Genomic DNA, 21,114 nt, shown 5'->3' on the forward strand with positions numbered 1-21,114 from the left:
AATCCCGACAGATCATAGCAAAAAAAAGTTCTCAGTAACAGTAACAGTAATGAACAATTTCACTGGGTAGATGGGCTCACAGTTCTTGTTGCTGTCATTCTTGGTGTGTGTCAATGTCGGGTTGATTTCATCGCAACGTATCGTGGTACCATAATTTCCAGACATGATTAGCAAGGGGGACGGCATTCTAATTGGTGCAAGCCTACCCCAATGCTGTGATCTTATAGGTGCGGAATACATACCCTAGTGCGGCAATCTGATTGGTACGTAATACAAACCCTAATGCGGCAATCTGATTGGTTTGCGATACAGGAATAATGCGGTATTCTGATTGGTACGGGATTGATTGGTTTGCGATACAAAAAAAAATTGGGGCGATCTGATTGGTGCGAGCGACAGAGCACTCTGCGCTGAGAATTGATGGAGTTATTAAAAAAAAAAAGACCCAGGAAGTCAAATAACTTCCTTTTCTTTGTTTGACACAGGCACCGAATGGAAGGACTCCCAAGTTCTCGTTAAAAGATTGGTTCAAAAGAAATATAACAGACCCCATGAGTCACTGTGATCTAAAAGCACAAGAATTCCACTGAACAGTAACAAACTGTCATCTGTCTTCCGAAATGTAAATTCAAAACTGTGACACAAATCTAGATAAAAATACCGTTAAGCTCAAAACATACCACTCTCCCTCTTTGGTTGACATCAGCTCCTTCCTCTATAAGCTGCCGAACTCTGTTAGAGTAACCTTTCTCAGCTGCGTCAATTATTGAGATGTCACCAATCAACTGAAAACGACAAAAGGAGAAAGAGACATGCAAAGCTGAACCATTCCTGAATAAAATAATAAAATCTAAACATACACTTGAGCCAATTGCACTTCACAGTTCTCAGAGCAAGAAGTTACCATGAGGTTTGCTCTGTGGAAATCCAAAATCTAGTGGGGGTCTTGATTTTGGATCACATTCACATCCCTATTGAAAATTTGTAAATTGACAGCTTCATAACAGTCTCTGCCTGCACAAACAGAGCTGAAAAGGAGGTAAAATTGAAGAAGAGCTTCCCAAAATATCTGTCGGCCGACAGGTCACCGACAGTTGGCCGACATAATGAAAACAAATTCAGAAACAAGTTAATAGACGCTTTTCATTCCACTAATTTATTCGTGTTTTTCTCGTTGCCATGTTCCCACCAATAACGTAGCTCCATTTTCTGCATTTAAAAGTACATACAACCCACAATTCCTCTATTCGCTCCGACGAAGGGCTAACGCTTGAAACGTCAGCTTTTGTAATCGTTACGGTGGCCAATTTACCATTTCAACTTTGTTCATATATCCAAATTAATAGACAGTCATTTTGAACTTCACAATTACCTGAAAATGAATTTTGACGAACACCACGCGATAGAGGTAAATTTCGAGTGCAATAAATGTTCATTTATGTAAACTTGATGTGCAGTAGTATCTGACTGACACATTCAATTTTACCAGATTTATTGCACTTTATTGTTAGCAGATCAAGTTCAAATCAAAACTTGACCCTTGTATTCAAAAGTTGTATGTTGTCAGTCAATCATCTAGAAGGCTGAAGTAAAGAATTGAATGCGTATTTGAAAAGAAAACTTGAATGTTCAAAAATAAAATTTTTGCAGGGATTTAACACCATGCATATACTACGAGCGTGAGCTGAATAAATTGAATGTAAACTTATCCTTTTTGTAAATGATTACCTGATCATCAGAAGCTCCTACAGTCACAGGTGTGTGTTGCTGGTTGTCTTTAGCCACAGCAGATACACTGGCTTCTTTTGCAGAAACTTGAGTTTTTAAATTCCTAGGCTGCCTTAGCGGTTGACCACTCAGACTCCCTTTCACTGGGAATGTCTCTGTGTAAGCCTGTTCACGCGACTTCTGGAACTCTTTATCTTCCCCAGAAATTTTTAGACTCTCTAATCGAGATAAAAGAGTGGAACAATTCTTCTGCTCCGCTAAGTCACCTAAACACACACAAAAAGAATCAATTATCTATTAAGACATTTAGTTTTTTTCCTCCATGAGCTGAATTTTCTTGAGCACAGGTCTTTTGTTAATTTTTTCAATCTTTAGTTCATGGTCTAAATGATCTTCTTAAAAGCTTAATGCTGAAAACTCAAATAGATAACCGTAAAAGCCCGCGGATAAGCCACACCATTTTTCCAAACCTCGTCGCTAGAAATTGGCAGTGTGGCTTATCTGTGGGAACATTTGAAAAAAGACGTCGTCAATGTCCATTTTTCGCATCTGATCTAAAGCCTGGTAACTAAGCTTCAACTGTTCTTGTTGTAATGCAAAGATCTCTGGAAAAAAATGTTGAATGAAGAAATTCCTGTCAACAAATACCAGCAAAATACCAATCATATGTCAAAGTTGGTAGTAACGACAGTTATTATATTAAAGTGCTAAAATAGTCCATTTTACAGTTGCATGCTTGGTTGCCAAGCATTTGAATAAGAGTGAGGCTAAGGGTGACCTTGTTATGATACAAATGAATAAAGGCTGATAGTTTCTAAAGAAAGTGTTTGGGGCTGCGTCGGTGGGGGTAAAGAGATAATTTGAATATATCAAATAAGTTGAAATGGTAAATTGACCACCATTACGATTATAAAAGCTGACGTTTCGAGCGCTAGCCCTTCGTCGGACCTATTCGCTCCGACGAAGGGCTAACGCTCGAAATTTCAGCTTTATAATCGTAACGGTGGCCAATTTACCATTTCAACTTTGTTGATATATTCAAATTATCTTGTTATGATACAGATGTTGCTGCTTTTCGAATGTAAATTAATTTGCTATCATGCTAAATAGATGCTGGTCTCTATCACAACAGGGTCACCTTCAGCCTCACTCCAAATCGAAGGCTTAGCAACCAAGCGCAAAACTGAAAAATGGCCTATTGTGGGTAACAATTTGAAGTATTTTCATTTGCAATAGTAATTTTGTAATGTTGTAAAGTTTGTGTTCGATAAACAGTGGATGAAGAAGACTTCTCAAGACTCGACTTTGGATTTCTTTGGATTTCTATCAAAAAACTTTTTTCCAAAATTTGAGCTGCTAAATTTGGGGTGCGGTTTATCTGTGGGTGTAGCTTATCAAGGGGCTTTTACGGTATCTATATTTTCTACTGTTTTCAGCAGTGTTTCCCTGTTTATACCCGACACACTCTTCAGTTTAATGGTCATCATCAACTACATCTATGAGATGATCAGATGACGGATATTTTCATGGAGTGAATAAGCAAGAGGGATAATGAGTGAGAGTTGGCAGACATTGAAATACTGCGTGTACCCGTAAAATTACACATTATCAACCTGTTGGAAGGTTTGGTTGCAGTGCTAGTGGCAATGTCACTGGAATCATTTTTGGTATATCACTTGCGTTGGAACACACTGGTGGAAGTGTAATATGTGCTCCTGACTGTTTTGAGTCTGTGGAGAACTGGTCAGAGACTTGCATTTGCTCTTCCTAGAAAAAAAAAAATGGAAATTCGTATCATAGATACTACAGTACATCTCCTTCTATCCTAATCTTCTTTAATGAAAAAAGGTGAAGTCCGTTTATGGGCCAAGTAGCCCATCAGGCCGGCACTTAACTCTGGTTTCCGTAACGTGAAGCAAGTAGGAGCATTTCTACTCCATCCTGGAGGGGTTGCTAGTACCACAGGCGGCCCAAGCTCTCTTTGAGAACCACACAAAGAACACAATTTGCATATCGATTTATAAGGATTTGTATGGGATTTTCTAAAAGATATCCATAGAGATAGTTAAAAGTGAAAATATTAAATAAAAATGGCTTACCTTATTCCATACGTGTATTGCTTGCTCCTGGTGTCGTTATTTTACCGATTTCACTTGATTTAAGCGGGTTTTTTTTAATCCTGGTTTTTTAAATCAAGTGAAATCGGTAAAATAACGACACCAGGAGCAAGCAACACACGTATGGAATAAGGTAAGCCATTTTTATTTAATATTTTCACTTTTAACTATCTCTATGGATATCTTGTAGAAAATCCCATACAAATCCTTATAAATTGATATGCAAATTGTGTTCCTTGCGTGGTTCTCAAAGAGAGCTTGGGCGGCCTGTGCTAGTACGTTACAGGGTTACCCCTGCATTAAATTTGCCAGTACCCATTTAAACACCTAAGTGAAGAGAGGCACTGTGAGAGTAAAGTATCTTTCTCAAGAACACAACACAATGTCCCCGGCTAGGGCTCAAACCAGGACCACTCAATCAAGAGTTGAGCCCACTAACCATGAAGTCACCAAACCTCACAATGAATAATGAACTCTTAGACCTAAAAAATAAGTTAGTTCAAGAAACTTGTTGGTATGAAAGTTAACTTTTTCACAAGTATCTCATTGGTTTCAAATCCTTAATCCTCAAATCTGATTGGCTAAATCTACATGCTCCAGCGATCGAGATTTTTCTTACCAGGCCCTAGTACAGACTGCTTCAAGTTTTGCAATTTGCACTTTTCAATGTTTTCACAAGCGAGGCTAAAAGATTTAGAAATTGTTACAAGTGACTCACGGTTATGAGTTCAGACGATGAAAGCTACCAAAGGGGAAGCAAATTCTTTTATCCAGAAGAGGAAAACATATTTCAAGATAAAGAAGACCAGGCTGAAGGTGGTATACAAAACCTCGGGTGCAGTTTGTCCCAGTACAGACCTTCTGGCTGGTGAATAATATATATGTATTTTGTTGTTTTTTGTTGTAATGGCTACAAGAACTTGTAAAACTACAAGAACTTGTAAAAGAAAATTGAAGTCTACTTATTTACTTTATTTATTCAAGGTTTGCATGTGGATCATATATGCCTTCAAGGAAGAACTTCCAAACTCTGACAAAACTCTACATAACAAACACACCTGGCTCTCTTTATTCTCCACTTCTAAACGACGAATCTGAACAGAAGTATCGTCAGGTAATGACAAGTGAGTATGCAAGTTCCCTTCTTCAGAAAAGAGTCCTTCTTCTAGGCTTAAATCTTGCTCTGCATCAAAGTTATCTTCCTCCACACCTCCATCAGTCTTATTTGGTTCTATAGACAGTATTTCCGATCTTGAATGCACAATCTTTCCAGCATCTTCATTCTCACAAAGATCAAACCCATTGACCAAAATCTCTGTAAGTGCGAATGAAATATCATGGCTTGATTCAGAATGTTGAGGTTTTTCTGTATGAAGTATCTCAGAAAGTTCATCATCTGAGTACTGACTTTCTTCATTCTCCACATTAACACCAGGAACATCAAGAAGAAGCATTGGGGTATTATCCTGTGATACTAACAGAGTATGCGAGGCACTTTCTTCAGAATAGAGAGCCCACTCCGGACTTAAATCCTGCTTTTCATCATGGTCTTCTTCCTCATAATTTACTTCAGTCTTTGTTGACTCTGGTAAAGGCGTGTTCCATTCAGGACAATCACCACTTCCAACATATTTATTGTCACCAATGCTGAACTCACTAGTGAAACCCTCTGTCATTGTTGCTTGGATTTCTTGGCTCATATCAGGTTCACCTTTGTGTGAATGTTGACTTGATTCTGCTTTTGGATCAACTTCTTGATATTCACTTGAACTACCACAAACCAAGGGCACTGAACGTGAAGAGTCCAGAAAAAAAGATAAAAGTTTAGCAATAACCACAAATTAAAACAGTGTTATAATAACAAAATCTAATATCAAATTTGACTTTCCTTTACTTAACATAGTACCCACAAAAGAATTCTCTAAATTTGGAGAAAAGTCATCTGCAGTGTTGAACTGGATCAACTAAACAGCAGCAGAAAATGGTGTGAACTGCACTGACTAAACTGTAAGAGGTTCACCTAACTTTAAGAACATGTAGTTGGGAAACTCAATTCCACAAATGCTCAAAAACAGACTCAATATTGGGGGTGCCATGCTCTACCTTTTCAGAGAGGAATATGAGTTTAGACCACACTATGGCACTTTACATAATAAGTGAAAGATCAAATTTTTTTCTCTCAATTTAGAGTAAATATTAACTGACGTATCAAGATATTGAAACTGAAGGTTTAAACTTTGTTAACTATTATAAGGTAATGTTAATTAAATACTACAGTGGGCATCTTCCGCCATTACCATATCACGCACTGCAAATAGCTGCCATGTGCATTTCCTGTGCTTACCTCACAATAGTTGGAGTGGCCGCTGGCCATTGCAACTGTTGCAACGCTATACGCAAAACTGCTTGCCCGCAAAGAAAAAGAGGAATTGTAATGCTGTGTTCAAGTTGAATAATATTAAAACTCTCGTTTTATTTGGTCCTACCAATTTTGGTCCATTTTGGTCCAATTTTGAGCTGGATGCAAATCAGCCGCTCACGATGAGCAATCAAGAATCATGGCACTTTTTGGTCAACAAATGTGTGATATCACTGCTTCACAGCAGCCTTGAAGTGACTCCTAAAGATTTGGTAAGCAGAGTAAGCCAGGTCGATTCTGGTCATTCGAAAGCGCTTTCTCGCTCTAGTTTTTCGTTGTCCTTGTCAAAGAAAAGAAGAGACGCTAAAATAAAGGCCTCCATTGCAAGCCTTCAAGCAAAACAGCTTGCCCAATGAGTTAAGAGAGACAATGAAGTACGCGAACTGGAGTTTCAAGAAGAAATGGCTCAAAGGGATATAAAGTGGAAACTTGAATGTCGAAAACGAGAACTTGACCTACTACGAAGGAAAAGAGAAGACGAAATGGCTGTGATTTCTGCTCAAAATCAAGCTGAAGTGGCACACCTTGAGCATGAAATACTGGGTCAAGAATTTAATGAAGGAAAAACACCAGTATGTTATTTGTGCACTATCTACTTATGGTTTATAGCTCAAGTATTACATCAGGTCTCACTGTCATAGTTATTGTATGGTCAGGGAGAGCAAATTAATTGAAATATAAAAAAAAGGATTAAAAACAAATATCTCACCACTTAAAGATTCATCCCAGTTTTCTGAATCAGACAAGGCACTATCACTTCCAGATGAAACACTTGAGCAATCCTCAGTGTCCGCAAAATAGTTTTCATCGCTTTGCTGAGAGCATAACAGTTGATCATCTTCTAAATCCTCCTCATCTTCAGTACATGCTGTGAGAAGGAACACTTCACATGAAAATTTATGTGTAAAAAAAAACCCTAGCCAACAATTCACCAAAAAATACCCAAAGCTCACGATAAAAGTTCTCGTTTGCCTTTAATATTGAAATTTAACCATGGGTAGCATAATTATATGGTATGGGAAAAGAAGGGAAGCCAAACTATTTGCACTCAACATTGAGGAGCACATATTTAAAACTCTCAGTTGAAAACAAAGACCAGTGCAGATCATTTTAATTTCTTAATACAACATTTTAACTGTACAGTTACAACTGAAAGTACAAATAGGCTCTTAGATGAATTTACCTCTATTCTGTGATAGATTCTGCCACCAGATACACTCACTGCACTTTTGTATAAGTTCATACAACTCCCACACCACAACTGAGCCTGGTTGTGAGGCATCTGAATTTTAACACAATCAAAATGAAACATGAGAATCAGTGCAACCTGCCTTTCAAAAATGTAGACATGGTGATCGATGCACCGATTGATACTAAGAAAAATTCAAGTTACTTTTAGCACAAATGCAACTAATCTATGATGACATGTCTCCTTTCTACAATCCTAGCAAGGAAAATTGTCATGATTCAACTTTGTTCTTACCTAAATTTATTTTAAATATCTTTGTCTGATATCTGTTATCATAATTGCGAGACAAAAAAACAAGGAAATGTTTACATCATATCAGAAAAATATGTAATTCACGTCAAAAGACTTCACTCCAGTAGATGCTGACCTTCATTACCATCTTAAAAAGATGTACAACTGACCACGTCTCTCTTCCATTTCCCTAGACCCCTTATTTAGTTGAAGTTCTCTATGTAGCACTCAGACAATAGCTTATAAAAAGTAAAGAATTACCTGACTGCTCCATTTTCTGAGATTCCCTAAATTTGTCCTTTGGTGTCACTAATCTACACAATTAACTGGGAATTTAATTAGTTTCAATTAAGGGTATTGAAAGTTTGAGTTTCACCTCTACTGTATTGACATTCAGTAGCTCCACCTCCATAGGTTCCCCATCTACATCCACTTACTCCGGTTGCACTGGTACCATTTCCACTGTTTCCACTTCCACTGGCCTCCCCCCTACTGGTTCCTCCCCCATAGGCTCCTCCTCCACTGGTCCCACCTCCACTGGTCCCACCTCCACTGGCTCCAGGCATTCCACGAAAACTATCTTGCATGTTCACTGACAACTGAGTTAATATCTTGCAGTACACCATAGAGGTATGTGCCAGAATTCTTCCAGTGGTTGTTGAAATGAGCAAGACTGGAATAACAGCAGGTGTCATTTCAGGTGAAGCTTTGGATAAAATGGTGATCAAAAGCCACATTGAAATACATCCATAAAACAGTGATATTTGTCCTGATAGTGAATAATGTAATTACATTTACTACCATGAAGAAAAACACAGAGAACATTCAAAAGAACTTTCTTTTGCTTGGGAACCCTTCATTGTATTATACTCCCACCTACAAGTCAATAAAAGGGAGCGATCAGAAACCTGGGTGTTTTTCAAGCTGTGCCAAAACGTATCATTCAGGACTATTCTCTGGTGTTTTTGTGGGGAAGGAGAGGTAATTTTCTCAAGGTGAACACCGTTACAGGCCAGTTTTCACTGACCTGGTTATCAGAGATTGACCATCAATTCTAACATTTCACTATAAAGAAGAAAATCTCAGTCCACTGCACAACTGGGATAGTACTTTTTAAAAATGAAACTGGACAACCAAACGTTGAGAGTTAAATACTCCTTTCTAATTACCTGCTTTTAGTTTCACTGATTGCATATCTGTGGCGGGTAATTATGATATCACAAGTCTTGTTGTAATTGTGACAACAGCTTTATCATGGACAGGTAAAAACAAGCGATACAATATCCCGACGTTTTGGCTGCTTCATGACGCCATTATCATGACGCCATTATCAAGGGTACAAATGAAAATAAAATTAACAAATGCGAGTTCAAGAGTTACAACTAATTAACATAGGGGAGGTAGCTACACAAATACTTTAGCACGGATAGAATCCATTTGCACATTCAAACTCGGTGATAATTGTTTGATGTAAAGCACCTCGTTGACAAGACAATCGAATTTGTTCATGCACCTCTTGAGAACTTGGAAACAGCAAAGAAGGTCCTCAGGGACAGCACCTGCGTGGTTATTTTCATAGTGCTTGTGTGATGAAGATGACGTGCTCTTATGGCCAGCCACGCGGGCATATAAATGCCCACACGTGTAACCAACATAGCTCCCTGTATCTGGTTACACATGCAGGCATTTCTATGCCTGCGTGGATAGCCATAAGAGCACGTCATCTTCAGTACAAAAGCACTATGACAATGACCATGCAGGTGCTGTCCCTGAGGACCTTCTTTGCTGTTTCCAAGTTCTCAAGAGATGCATGAACAAATTTGATTGTCTTGTCAACAAGATGCTATACGTATATGTGCACGATCCTTCGCAGTAAAGCACTATTTAAGCAATAGTGAAAATCAGACCTGAAAAAAATTCAGGCCTGTACGGGATTCGAACCTCTGACCTCTGCAATACTAGTGCAGTGCTCTACCAATTGAGCTAACAAGCCAACTGGGAGCAGGCCATCAAATTAATTCGACATAAACCCGTAGATGATAAATCAAACAACAAACATATGAAATACATATATATGAACTGCGGTTATGAAACGTATATGTGCACGATCCTTCGTGGTAAAGCACTATTTAAGCAATAGTGAAAATCAGACCTGAAAAAAATTCAGGCCTGTACGGGATTCGAACCACTGACCTCTGCGATACTAGTGCAGCCCTCTACCAATTGAGCTAACAAGCCAAATGGGAGCAGGCCATCAAATTAATTTGACATAAACCCGTAGATGATAAATCAAACAACAAACATATGAAATACATATATATGAACTGCGGTTATGAAACGTATATGTGCACGATCCTTCGCAGTAAAGCACTATTAAGCAATAGTGAAAATCAGACCTGAAAAAAATTCAGGCCTGTACGGGATTCGAACCACTGACCTCTGCGATATTAGTGCAGCGCTCTACCAATTGAGCTAACAAGCCAACTGGGAGCAGGCCATCAAATTAATTCGACATAAACCCGTAGATGATAAATCAAACAACAAACATATGAAATACATATATATGAACTGCGGTTATGAAAATGTGCACGATCCTTCGCAGTAAAGCACTATTAAAGCAATAGTGAAAATCAGACCTGAAAAAAATTCAGGCTGTGATTTCAATAGTGCTTTACTGCGAAGGATCGTGCACATATACGTTTCATAACCGCAGTTCATATATATGTATTTTATATGTTTGTTGTAAGATGCTATACATCAAACAATTATCACTGAGTTTGAACATGCAAACGGATTCTATCCATGCTAAAGTATTTGTGTAGCTACCTTCCCTATGTTAATTGGTTGTAACACTTGAACTCGCATTTGTTAATTTTATTTTCATTTGTACCCTTGATAATGGCATCATAAAGTCACCAAAACATTGGGATATTATATTGCTTGTTTTTACTCGTCTATGTATTATTAAATCTTTGTTAATACGAGCTTTATCTTCATAGTAATCTACACTCTGTAATAATATACCACATCTGACAAAACTGAAGCACATCAATAAATAATGCCCTCTAACAACATTTGATCTGACTCGCTTTATTCACTAGAGAATTTCCATTGCTTAACAGCTTGTAAGACACTGCATGAGAAACTCATTCATGTCATGAGCTATGACACAAAACCAACTTTGATAGGTATCCAGATTATATTTAAGTTTACAATTAAAGCAATCATGTGAACAATCAGACATGGTTTGATGCTATTCTGGTTTAAAGATGTAATGAATGTAACTGCGAGTTACAATTCCTAGACCCAACATTTCTACACTTCTGTCCTCAATTAAGTGCCTTCATCAGGGGTGATTTAATCTTTGCAACAAGATCAAGAGGTCCTTTTTATATGCTCACTAATTAGCTGCCCTAGCTAGCTTTTTTCTGAATAGGCCTTGATAGCAAGGCATCACTGCAAGCCACTATCATCACGATTTAAGGAGTGTGGGCAGAGTTAATATGCCAGGCTTCCAAACAAAGGCACTGGTGGTAATTAATGTCAATTAGTGATAACTTTAGAATCTTCTCACCCAATTGTAAGGTTTAAGTTGGGAATGTGTGCTCCAAACAAAGCTGAATTTTCATTCTTGCAATGGTGCTCTTTCAAACGTGTACCAAACGACATTTGGTCTGTCTGATGTACTTGTGATCACATTCATTGCACAGAATAGAATAAACAGCATCAGTTCATTGTTCTTTTGAGATAAAATTATTAGGTTTGGCAAAAATACTCCCCAAAGTCTGAAAAGGTTTTTTAGCAAATTTAACATTGTGGCTATTCAAAATTCTCTTGATGGGTCCTGTAACAGTGTCTTTAAAGGTAAGGAAAAACAGCAAAACCAGTCATTGGTTCCTTCTCATCAGGGGCCTTTCTAGTTGTAACTAGTACCTGGCAGCTACGGAGAAATGTTTTGGTATAGCCATTTACCTTTAGGGTGTTTAAACTATACTTTATCTCCTCAGCTTTTGAAATCGATAGAAAATAGTAGACAGTCAGCCCTCCTGAGTAAAGTTTAAGCAATGGACTTTTTATGGCAAGTAGGTTGGTGAGAGTTGAAAGTGAGGTATTTGTCAGTGTAAGTCGGTTTACAAAAGACACTTGTTGTATAATTCCCCAGTTCCACTCTGCACACGTTTAAACCAGGAATTCCATTGAGACCAATCATCTCTTTTGTTAGTCTCTGACTTATACCATTACTAGTAAACTTGCAAGAATTTTGTTGCATGTTGTTGAGAGTATTGATTACCCTCCCTTATAAAACTTTTTTATGGTTCAGTTGACATTAAGGATGGTGGATGCTAATAGGGAACTAATTTTTCCCAGCGAATGATTTTGCAAGCAAAACAGATCTTATCAAGGGCCATCAAACTCCAAAAAGAAAACCGGCATGGGTGTAGCCATGCTATTTTTTTGAGATAGGGTTTGAATTCAGAAAAAGTGCTGATGTTGCATTTTTTTAAAAAGTGAAGAAAAATAAAATGCCCCCTTCAATTCCTTTTGAATTCAATTTTTTACAACAAAATCAATAGTATACATAAAAAATCTTCAAAATAAGAGGCAAAAACAATCCTCAGAACAGAGTGATGCAAGCTTTTATCATCAGTTGCATTAATATTGAGGCCATTTTAAATCCTGATCACAGTCTCACTTGCACAACCAAAAATACTGGCAAAACAGTTTTTGCAATGAATGAAAAATTAACTGTTTGTTCTATAGATGTTGTCTCTATTGATTCTTTATTAGAGAGGAGTTAAATAGCTCTCTGATTTGTATGCTAGTTAATAATTAACCTTTACAAACCTGGAATTTTACAAATGTAGCCAAGACTTGTCTTCTCCAGCTTAATTGGTTCTAAATTACCAAAGCGAGCTATCACATTAACATTCGATGGCAGCTCAGGTTTAAAGTTGAAAATACAGGGGTGTCCTCCCTAAAGATTTGGAGAAAAAATTAAGTGTCAACAAATTATTACTTTCTTCTTATTCAAACTTGCACTTACACATGACAGACAGACAAAACGAAAATGGCCCACAAATTTGTCCATTATCTCGAGCTCTGGCACAAACACCTTACAGAACTGCATCAGGAAATAGTGAAAAAGAGTTCACAAACTATTTTTCCTTCAAAAAAAAAAAAAAAAAAACCAGCAGAGCTGAAAGCATTAAAGGAAAGGCTTGATACAGACACAGAAGAAGTAATTATGGCTAATTAGCAAAACTAAACAAAACAAAATGAAAATCTGTAATTAGTGAAATAGAAATCTGCTGATGATTTGCAAGACAGAATTCCTTAATTTGCTGAAATTAGAATCTGTAATTGCAAAGTAGAAAACTGTAATTTCAAAATAGGAATTGGTTAATATGATTTTCAAAATAGAATTCCATGACTTGCAAAACAGAAATCTGTAATTTGCAAAATGGAAAACTGTTATTTGTGAAACAAGAATCTATACAGAAAACTCCTCAGGCTGGAAAAATGAATTTGTCAGTTCACCACAAGTGAAGATTGCATTCCCAAGCTATCAAATCATAATAACATGAGCTAGCAAAAGTGAGAAATGAGAAATCTGCATGGTGTTCGTTGTCAAATCTCCACTACATTGGTGGATAAATCAATGTGTCATCTATGTGAAAGAAGAGCGCCATTATGCCACAAGGAGTAAATGAAATTTGAAATATTAGCTGGCACTGTAGCTGCACTATATATTACCAATACGGTGTAAGCAATTTAGGTTGTCAATGAATAATTCCAATGCATGACAGGTCACTTTCCGGACAAAAAATACAAGTTGAAAATGTTAACATCATGTTTCTGAACTGATCCAAGCTCTGATTTTCTTGAGTTTCAAGTGTTACGTGCACGAATGACCAACAAATGTCCGCTTACAAAGCATATATGAAAATAGACTCCCGAGTACGATGTATGGCACGCAACAAAAATGTAACAACAAGCAGTTACCCATTTTAACTATTATTTAATTAGTTTTACATTGTTTAATCTACTTAGGTTAGAGATTAAGTTGAGCAGTTCATAAAGCAGGCTTACAATCCTTCATGCCGTGTAAGTGTTCGTCGTCTTGATCAACTTCCAATTCCAACATCCGCCGACTGAAGACCACAGCGCTTGGCTTTCTTGATTTATCGCATTCTTTCCTTGTACACAAACTCTTCCAGAGGACTCCATAGTAAACTCTGTATTCTCTATCTTCTTCCCTTTTCGGCTATCGTCTTTTTCATCTCTTTCTTCTCTCCGGATATCGCAAGGTCAAAAGGTCATAGCCTCGTCACATCATAGCTTCCAAAAGTTCAGTCAGCAAGCCACGAGGGTCAGCCCTCGGGCAAATCTTTTTTGTATATCTCACAAGCCAGCTTTTATACATTTAAGTTAGTTATCTAGAATGTTCTATTACTATTTATGGCGTATTACAAGTTGTACTATTTTTGGAAACTGCTGAGTCACATGAAAGAAGTTTCTGGAATATTACAGATTATAGATAATTCTAGAAAAGTCTGGGATTGCGTGACAGAATCAGTAAAAATAATTCGATCCTCATAACACAAGCATGTCTATGACTTTTCTACAGATTTTTATTTCACAATGAAATTACAGATTTTCATTTCATTTCGTATTGTTCTGCAAATTACAGTAAGCCATATAACCATAAGAGACTGTGTAATCAACTTCCTTAATTGTTGTTTTGAAGATACAATACATGTTTCTACATCTGTTTTTAATTTGAGCATTATTCTATTGGTATATACAATGCAATTTCTTTACCTGCAAAGGACTCACTGGAGGATTTGCATGAACCTCGTGATCACATTGCTTCAACCATGCTTTTATGCTTTCAACATCCTTTACCTTTGGAGCTAAAAAGTTAATATCAGTTAATAAAAAGAAGAAGATATGCTCATCTCTACACCATATTTTTTTTTTATCTCTTGCTAGCTACAAAATAAAGCAGTCTGAAACTTGTAAGGGTGAGCCAAGAACCAAATTTAGGGAAAGTACGCAGGGAATGTGATCCAAATTCAAACCTCGAGCCTCCAGATTTTTTTATTTCCAGAGGTTCACATCTCAGCTGATGCAAAGAAGTTATTCAAGGTTGAGCAAGCTAATTAGAAAGCATTGAAAAGTGGAGGTATGTTGATGGAAGAGCTTGATGGGCATGAAAATTATATTTGCTTTACAACATTAATTTACAGTGACAATGGATTATTACTTTTTTAAACTTACCTTGGGAATTTGCCCCAACCTGTTGGAAAATTGATCCTCTGTCAATTTCACTCAGTTGAATGATCTGTATCCAGAAAATTTAAAGTTAATTTTAACTCAGTTTCTCTGACACACAGGATTTTTTTGTTTTTATCTATTCTTTGTTTATCCAACCATCCTACTGGTGGCAGAGTGCCACATTACATTTTTTATGGCATTTGTGATCATTGACTTGAAAATAGAGTCGAACAAAGCAAAATGACATGCTAATAACAGTTTTAATTTTGCCTCTGTCACACCATAAAGACAAAGATGTGAGTGCAGGAGATCATTCTAGATAAGAGAATTATCACCACAAATGCTACAAATTTTGGGAAAGAAGTCATCATCTTCTGTCTAAATTTGAAGAAGTCCTGATAGACTGAATCAAAATCAATCAGTCCTTCACGGTTCTGCTTATAAGCAGATAAATATCAAATATAAGGAGAGTAACATATAATTCACTTATCACTTCAAACAGTACACACAGAACAACTCAATATTTTGCAAAGATGTAGAGATGAATCAGTGCTGTAGAAAACATGCACTTTATGGGGCGTGACCAAACCCGAATCAGATCACAGATTCGGCTCACAGACTGGATCACAAATCAGTCAGACTGCATCACTGTTCAGATCACAGATCAGATTACAGAAAGAATATGGTTTAGATCACCAATTGGATCAAGCATTTTTAGCTATGGACTCAAGTACTGAGTGGATGTGTCTTTCTTTCCTCCATTACTTTGTAACTCATCTGAGATAAACCAAACAAGATGATTGGAAAAGCAAGTCAACTTAAAAAAGAAAATCAGTGATTGAGAAACAAAACATTTGGAGAAGTTGAATGTTGAAATTACCAATTGAATATCTTAGTGAGATACAATCTAACAGCGAGCTTCCACAGGAAAAACAATAAAGGGCATGGGCTACTTTGACATATGTCTGATAAAGACCAAAAAATCTCAATACAGCCAAGACTAGTACTTCTTACTGGCCTTACAGAGCAGTTACCTCCTTTGGATGATTGACAAACCATTGACAGACGTGCAAAAAATGTCAGCCTCTCTTACTTTTTGCTGACAATTCCGAAAGAGTTTTAGTTAGTGATAATATATATCATCACTAACATTTCTGATAATTTCTCTCAGATTTACATTTTGACTTCAGAAAGGGAGGAAGTTTATAACAAAACAACAAAGAAACATGACTTCTCAGACTTCTCCTCAGTACAGTTTAATAATGATCTGTCTATAGTTGACTAGGATAGTATTATAGCATCAAAAGCAAAATTAATAGAGTTGATGACCAATAATCATCTTTTCATAAGGGCGTAAAAAACAAGTGCCTTCAAAATTTGTATCAAAATGTAAAATTAAACAACTTGCAAAACCATGGATAACAAAGAGAATAACAACTTCAGTTAAAATAAAGGATAGATTATATAAAACTGGAAATTAAAGCAAATATAAATCTCAGGAACAAAATCATCACTCTTATGCATTTAAGCAAAAAGCAATATTTCTTTGATTTTTTTAAAGAAAACATATCGTAACAGACATGAAAAAACATAACAAGGAATACATGAATTTTTAAACCATCAAAAACATCATAAAGGGTTACGGAATCCAAGGACCCAATAGTCAAGTTACCCATGATTATAATGACCTGTCACGTATAACAAATATTTTATCGAGGAAACTACCCGCAAAAATCAACCATACGGATTATCTCAAGAAATTAAAATCACCTGATTCTTTTTTAATTACAGAGTGAAGGACTTTATTTACAAAAACAAGTTAATACATTCCTCACACTGTGGCTTCTGTAAGACAAACTCCCCTGGTCATGCAATTCCAAATATTGTCAAAACTTCACTAAACAATACAGATAAGCATTATTTTTTTTGTGTGGTGTTTTCATTGATTCAAAAAGGCTTTTGATATTATCAATCACACAATACTACTTAATGAAATAATTTTTTTTTGGTTTTCAAGGAATTTTCAATAAGTGGTTCCAGTAATACTTAAGAAATCAAACTCAAACAACTCAAATTGGATCGCACATATCAACTCATAACTAATTTCTTCATGTGGTGTCCCTCAGGGTTCGGTCTTAGGACAGCTTCCCTTTTTACTTTAATAATATAAATGACACTTACCTCTGTTCCAATAAACTTTAATTTTTCTTATTTGTGGATGACACTAAGATTGTCTACGCTGACAAGGACCTCAAGTCTTCAGAACAGATTATCAACGCTGAACTGAACAATTATTTGCATGACTGGCGATAAATTGACTTTGAATGCAAACTAATTAAATCTTGTAATTTTTCTCCCTCGACAAAAGAGAATATGTTATTCCCCACAAATAGGAATATTTGACAGTGAAAGAAATAGAAGGGTCAGTTTAGAATATGCAAGTTTTATCAAGTATTATGCATTTTAAACAATAAAAATCTTCCTTGGAAAAACCAATTTGACGTGTTAATTATCACTAAAATATGTGAGACCATAGGAACTATTGCCAAGCTGAAATACTTTGTTCCATCATCTGTACTTATAGATATTTATGAATCCTTAATTTTACCGTATTGAACTGCTATGGACTTGTTACTTGGAGTAATGTGTCTAAAACTTATCTACTAAACAAAATTGTTATTCTCTAAATTAAGGAAAGTATTACATTTAATCTATCTTGTTGATAAAGAAGAACATGCACCCCTTATTTGAAAATGTAAAAATTCTACCTGTCAGTACCTTCTTATATTATGACCTGTATGTAAACTAATGATGTTCATAATGACTGTGCACCTTCTAACATCATGAAACTTTTTACACGAACTTTAAACATCCCCACATATACTACTTCCTCATCAATGTCACTACTCTTTAGCCATAAGGTCTTTTCACAGGCTGATGGAATGAGATACCTTATAAATACAACAATTTGTCCAAGAAATCCTTCAGTGTGTTTGTGTGTGTGTGTGTGTGTGTGTGTGTGTGTGTGTGTGTGTGTGTCTATTCACACTCTGGTAATAAATGCAGACAGATAGCAGAGATCTCCACATGTAACCAAAATCAAGAGATGTTTAATATGTAATTGAAATTCAATGACCAGGATGTTTCACTGCAAGAAACCCTAAGGGTGTCATTACTATTGACATGTTATAATTCACAATCTGGCAGGCTAAAGAGTTCAGTTTGAAAATACCTTTTTGTGCACAGCTCATTCAGGTTTCAATATTTTACCCCGATTTTTCTTGGAAACTATAATAGGTAAAATCAACCATTTTTACCATAAAATTTTTTTTTTAAAAATTGGCCTTGAAAGTCTACCCCATCCCTAACATATTTTAGTGTTTTAATTTTTTCCAAAACCTTTTTTTTTTCTGATCTGTGATCTGATCTGTGGTCCAGTCTAGGATCCAATCTGTGATCTGGTCTGTGATCCAGTCTATGATGTAATCCAGATTGTGTCAATGCTGCACTATAGGCAAACTCTGCAAGATTTCATTCTCAAAATCTTCTTCCAGAAATTTTTTATTTCATTTTTTATCAGCAGACATTCCCAAATTCAATACCTATATTATTAAATTATCTATTTTCTGATTTTGAACTTTCCTTCATTACTATTTCCTAAAAACTATTCCACTAATTAATACTTATTGTGAAAAATTATTTCATTTTAACATCAACTTGAATGCCTTTTGGTTTGTTTATTAACTTGTTATCTTCAAAATATTTCAAAATTTTCCCAAAGCCATTCATCTATTATTTTATATTATACTACCACCCATTTCATTCATTCTTAATTTTTGTTACTGATTACCTTATCATCAGGGCTAGAAGTCCCTAAAGTTGCACATGTATATTGCTGGTTGACTTCAGTAACATCTAACTGTGGATAACTTTGACTCCCTTTTGCTGTGAATGTCTCCATCAAAGCCTGTTTATGAGATGCTTTGTTCACTTCCTCTTTCTCAGAGATTTTAACACTCTTAAATTGACATATAAGAGTGGTAGTCCTTGTCTGCTCTTGTAAATCATCTACAGACAAAAAAATCATATATTTAAGTTTATTTCAAAATATTTAATTTTTTTCTCCAATAACTGAATTTTCTTGAGCATATGATGCATTACATTGACTTTTAACCATTTACTTCCTGATCAAAATGATCTTTTTATAGGCTACCAAATAATGAGCCTTTTGTACAATCATGTGTTTCTGACAACTCAAATAGAGTATTCATAACTAGTTCTGTTATCAGCAGTGTTCCCCTCTTTATACCCGATTTAAGTTTCAGTATTACATGGCTGTTATCAGCTTCACTTGTGCCAAATCAATTTTCATGGAGAGTGGACAATACCTTGCTGTTTATATTGTCTCCTAGCTATGGGTTACCTTTTTAATAATAATAATAATAATAATAATAATAATAAATAACAATAATAATAAAAAGTCTTTATTCCATCATAAGATAAAACTACATATCTTATGTTACAGTGAATTTGGAAAAACTACAGAAATCTACATACATATTATGAATTAAAAAGTATGTCATTACAATAAATGGAGCTTAAATATCAACCTATTTTCAAAGGTGTTCATAAAGCGCTGTGTATTAATTTTTGGGTGCGCACAGCCTTTTTTCTTGACAATTTTTTTTTGACCCAGTATTTACTATGCAATAATTAAATACATGAGAAAACTTAATAAATAAGGGTGCAGGACATCCTAAAAAACCATAAGGGCTTGCCAGATAAAAATCCCATGCCAACTGATACCTCTCAACCAATTTCTCACACATTGCTAATGTTTAAACAGGACTGAAGTTTCAAATTATATGTTAGAGAACTACTTACATTCACTCATTATAGAGAAACTAATAAAGAGGAGAACATGAGGGGGGGGGGGGGGGTTCAAAGTACTGCAAAACCACGAACAAAATAGAACAAACTGTTTATCGAAGATTATCTGGTATGTAATGCTTATTTTGTTTGACAATTAACCACAGGTTATCAAAATGTAGTAAAGAACAAACTGCAACACCAGAAATGGTTTATTTCACTGAACACCATGAATTTGAAATTATAAACATTGCACACTGTAAGGTCTGAGATCACTGCAACACTGCAATGCCAGTTGTTCTTCACCTCAATACCTCATTCAAAAAGGGGTCAACACCACAACACCAAAAACCCCAACGTCCCCTCAATAAATTAAAGGTTGCAAGGGAAAAATGTGACTTATTGCACAATATTTCCATCTCTACTCTGTGAACCCAAGAACTGCTGAAAGCAACACTTCAGAATGTTTGTTAAATGCCATGGGTGAGACACTTATGAAGCAAGGGGCATAATGGGTGAGTTGCTAGACATTAAAACACTAGTAACATTGTAATCAACTTGTTGGAAGTGTTGGTTGCGGTGGTAATGGCGATGTCATTTGAACCAATTTTGTTAGATCACACTGGTGAAAGTGTAATACCTGCTCCTGACTGTCCTGAGTCTGTGGAGAACTGGCTGGAGTCTTGTATTTGGTCTTCCTGGAAAAAATTGAAAAAAATATATAATTAGATAGTAGAGCATTTCTCCTTCTATCCTTAATCTTTTTGAACGAATCCCTGAGTCTAACAAATTAGTCAGCTTATATTAGGAACTTGTTATATATATTACTGTTGCTGTTATAATATAAGCTACTGTTATCAATGATGAAAAAGTCTCCTACCCAGAGCATGTTTTAGTTTACTCTCATGTGATTTGCAAGGAAATAAAATTTATCTCAAAAACCTTGTATGCATTATAATTTGTCAATAGAAGAAAATTTGATAGAGTGATGGTTGCAGAAAAAAATGGTCCAAATTTATAGGGTTTGTTTTTAAACAGAATATCATTATCAACTCAAAACAAGCAATTTTATTCATTTAAAAAACAGAAATGCTCTAGCTCTAAGCAGCAAAAGCTCAGGAGTTTTTTTCTTATTTCACAATGGAATAACCCCAATTCCTATAGATAGGTATATGGGAGACTTAGCCAAACCCAAGTCAAAGCTGCCAAATTAAAGAGTATAT

General features: G+C 36.0%; 2 protein-coding genes and 1 non-coding gene across 3 annotated transcripts in view; all 3 read right to left on the reverse strand.

The window, feature by feature from the left end:
- Window positions 1-21,114, reverse strand: part of LOC111328599 (uncharacterized) — a 197,905-nt gene that overhangs the window by 78,421 nt on the left and 98,370 nt on the right. The window lies entirely within an intron of this gene.
- LOC148724789 (uncharacterized) overlaps window positions 1-21,114 on the reverse strand; it is a 49,713-nt gene that overhangs the window by 23,527 nt on the left and 5,072 nt on the right. The window contains exons 5-16 of the mRNA XM_088731659.1: window positions 20,532-20,589; window positions 18,873-19,090; window positions 15,026-15,089; window positions 14,567-14,658; window positions 12,590-12,719; window positions 8,121-8,450; window positions 7,448-7,546; window positions 6,974-7,132; window positions 4,904-5,634; window positions 3,342-3,495; window positions 1,729-1,994; window positions 681-785 (exon numbers count right to left, since the gene is read on the reverse strand). Of these exons, the coding sequence (XP_088587785.1) occupies window positions 681-785; window positions 1,729-1,994; window positions 3,342-3,495; window positions 4,904-5,634; window positions 6,974-7,132; window positions 7,448-7,546; window positions 8,121-8,450; window positions 12,590-12,719; window positions 14,567-14,658; window positions 15,026-15,089; window positions 18,873-19,090; window positions 20,532-20,589 (2,406 nt within the window). The remainder of the gene's footprint in view (window positions 1-680; window positions 786-1,728; window positions 1,995-3,341; window positions 3,496-4,903; window positions 5,635-6,973; window positions 7,133-7,447; window positions 7,547-8,120; window positions 8,451-12,589; window positions 12,720-14,566; window positions 14,659-15,025; window positions 15,090-18,872; window positions 19,091-20,531; window positions 20,590-21,114) is intronic.
- On the reverse strand, window positions 10,154-10,226 carry Trnai-aau (transfer RNA isoleucine (anticodon AAU)). The gene has a single exon. It is a non-coding gene; the product is annotated as a tRNA-Ile (tRNA).

The sequence above is a fragment of the Stylophora pistillata genome, chromosome 8 (assembly GCF_964205215.1).
Source record: "Stylophora pistillata chromosome 8, jaStyPist1.2, whole genome shotgun sequence".
Taxonomy (NCBI): domain Eukaryota; kingdom Metazoa; phylum Cnidaria; class Anthozoa; order Scleractinia; family Pocilloporidae; genus Stylophora; species Stylophora pistillata.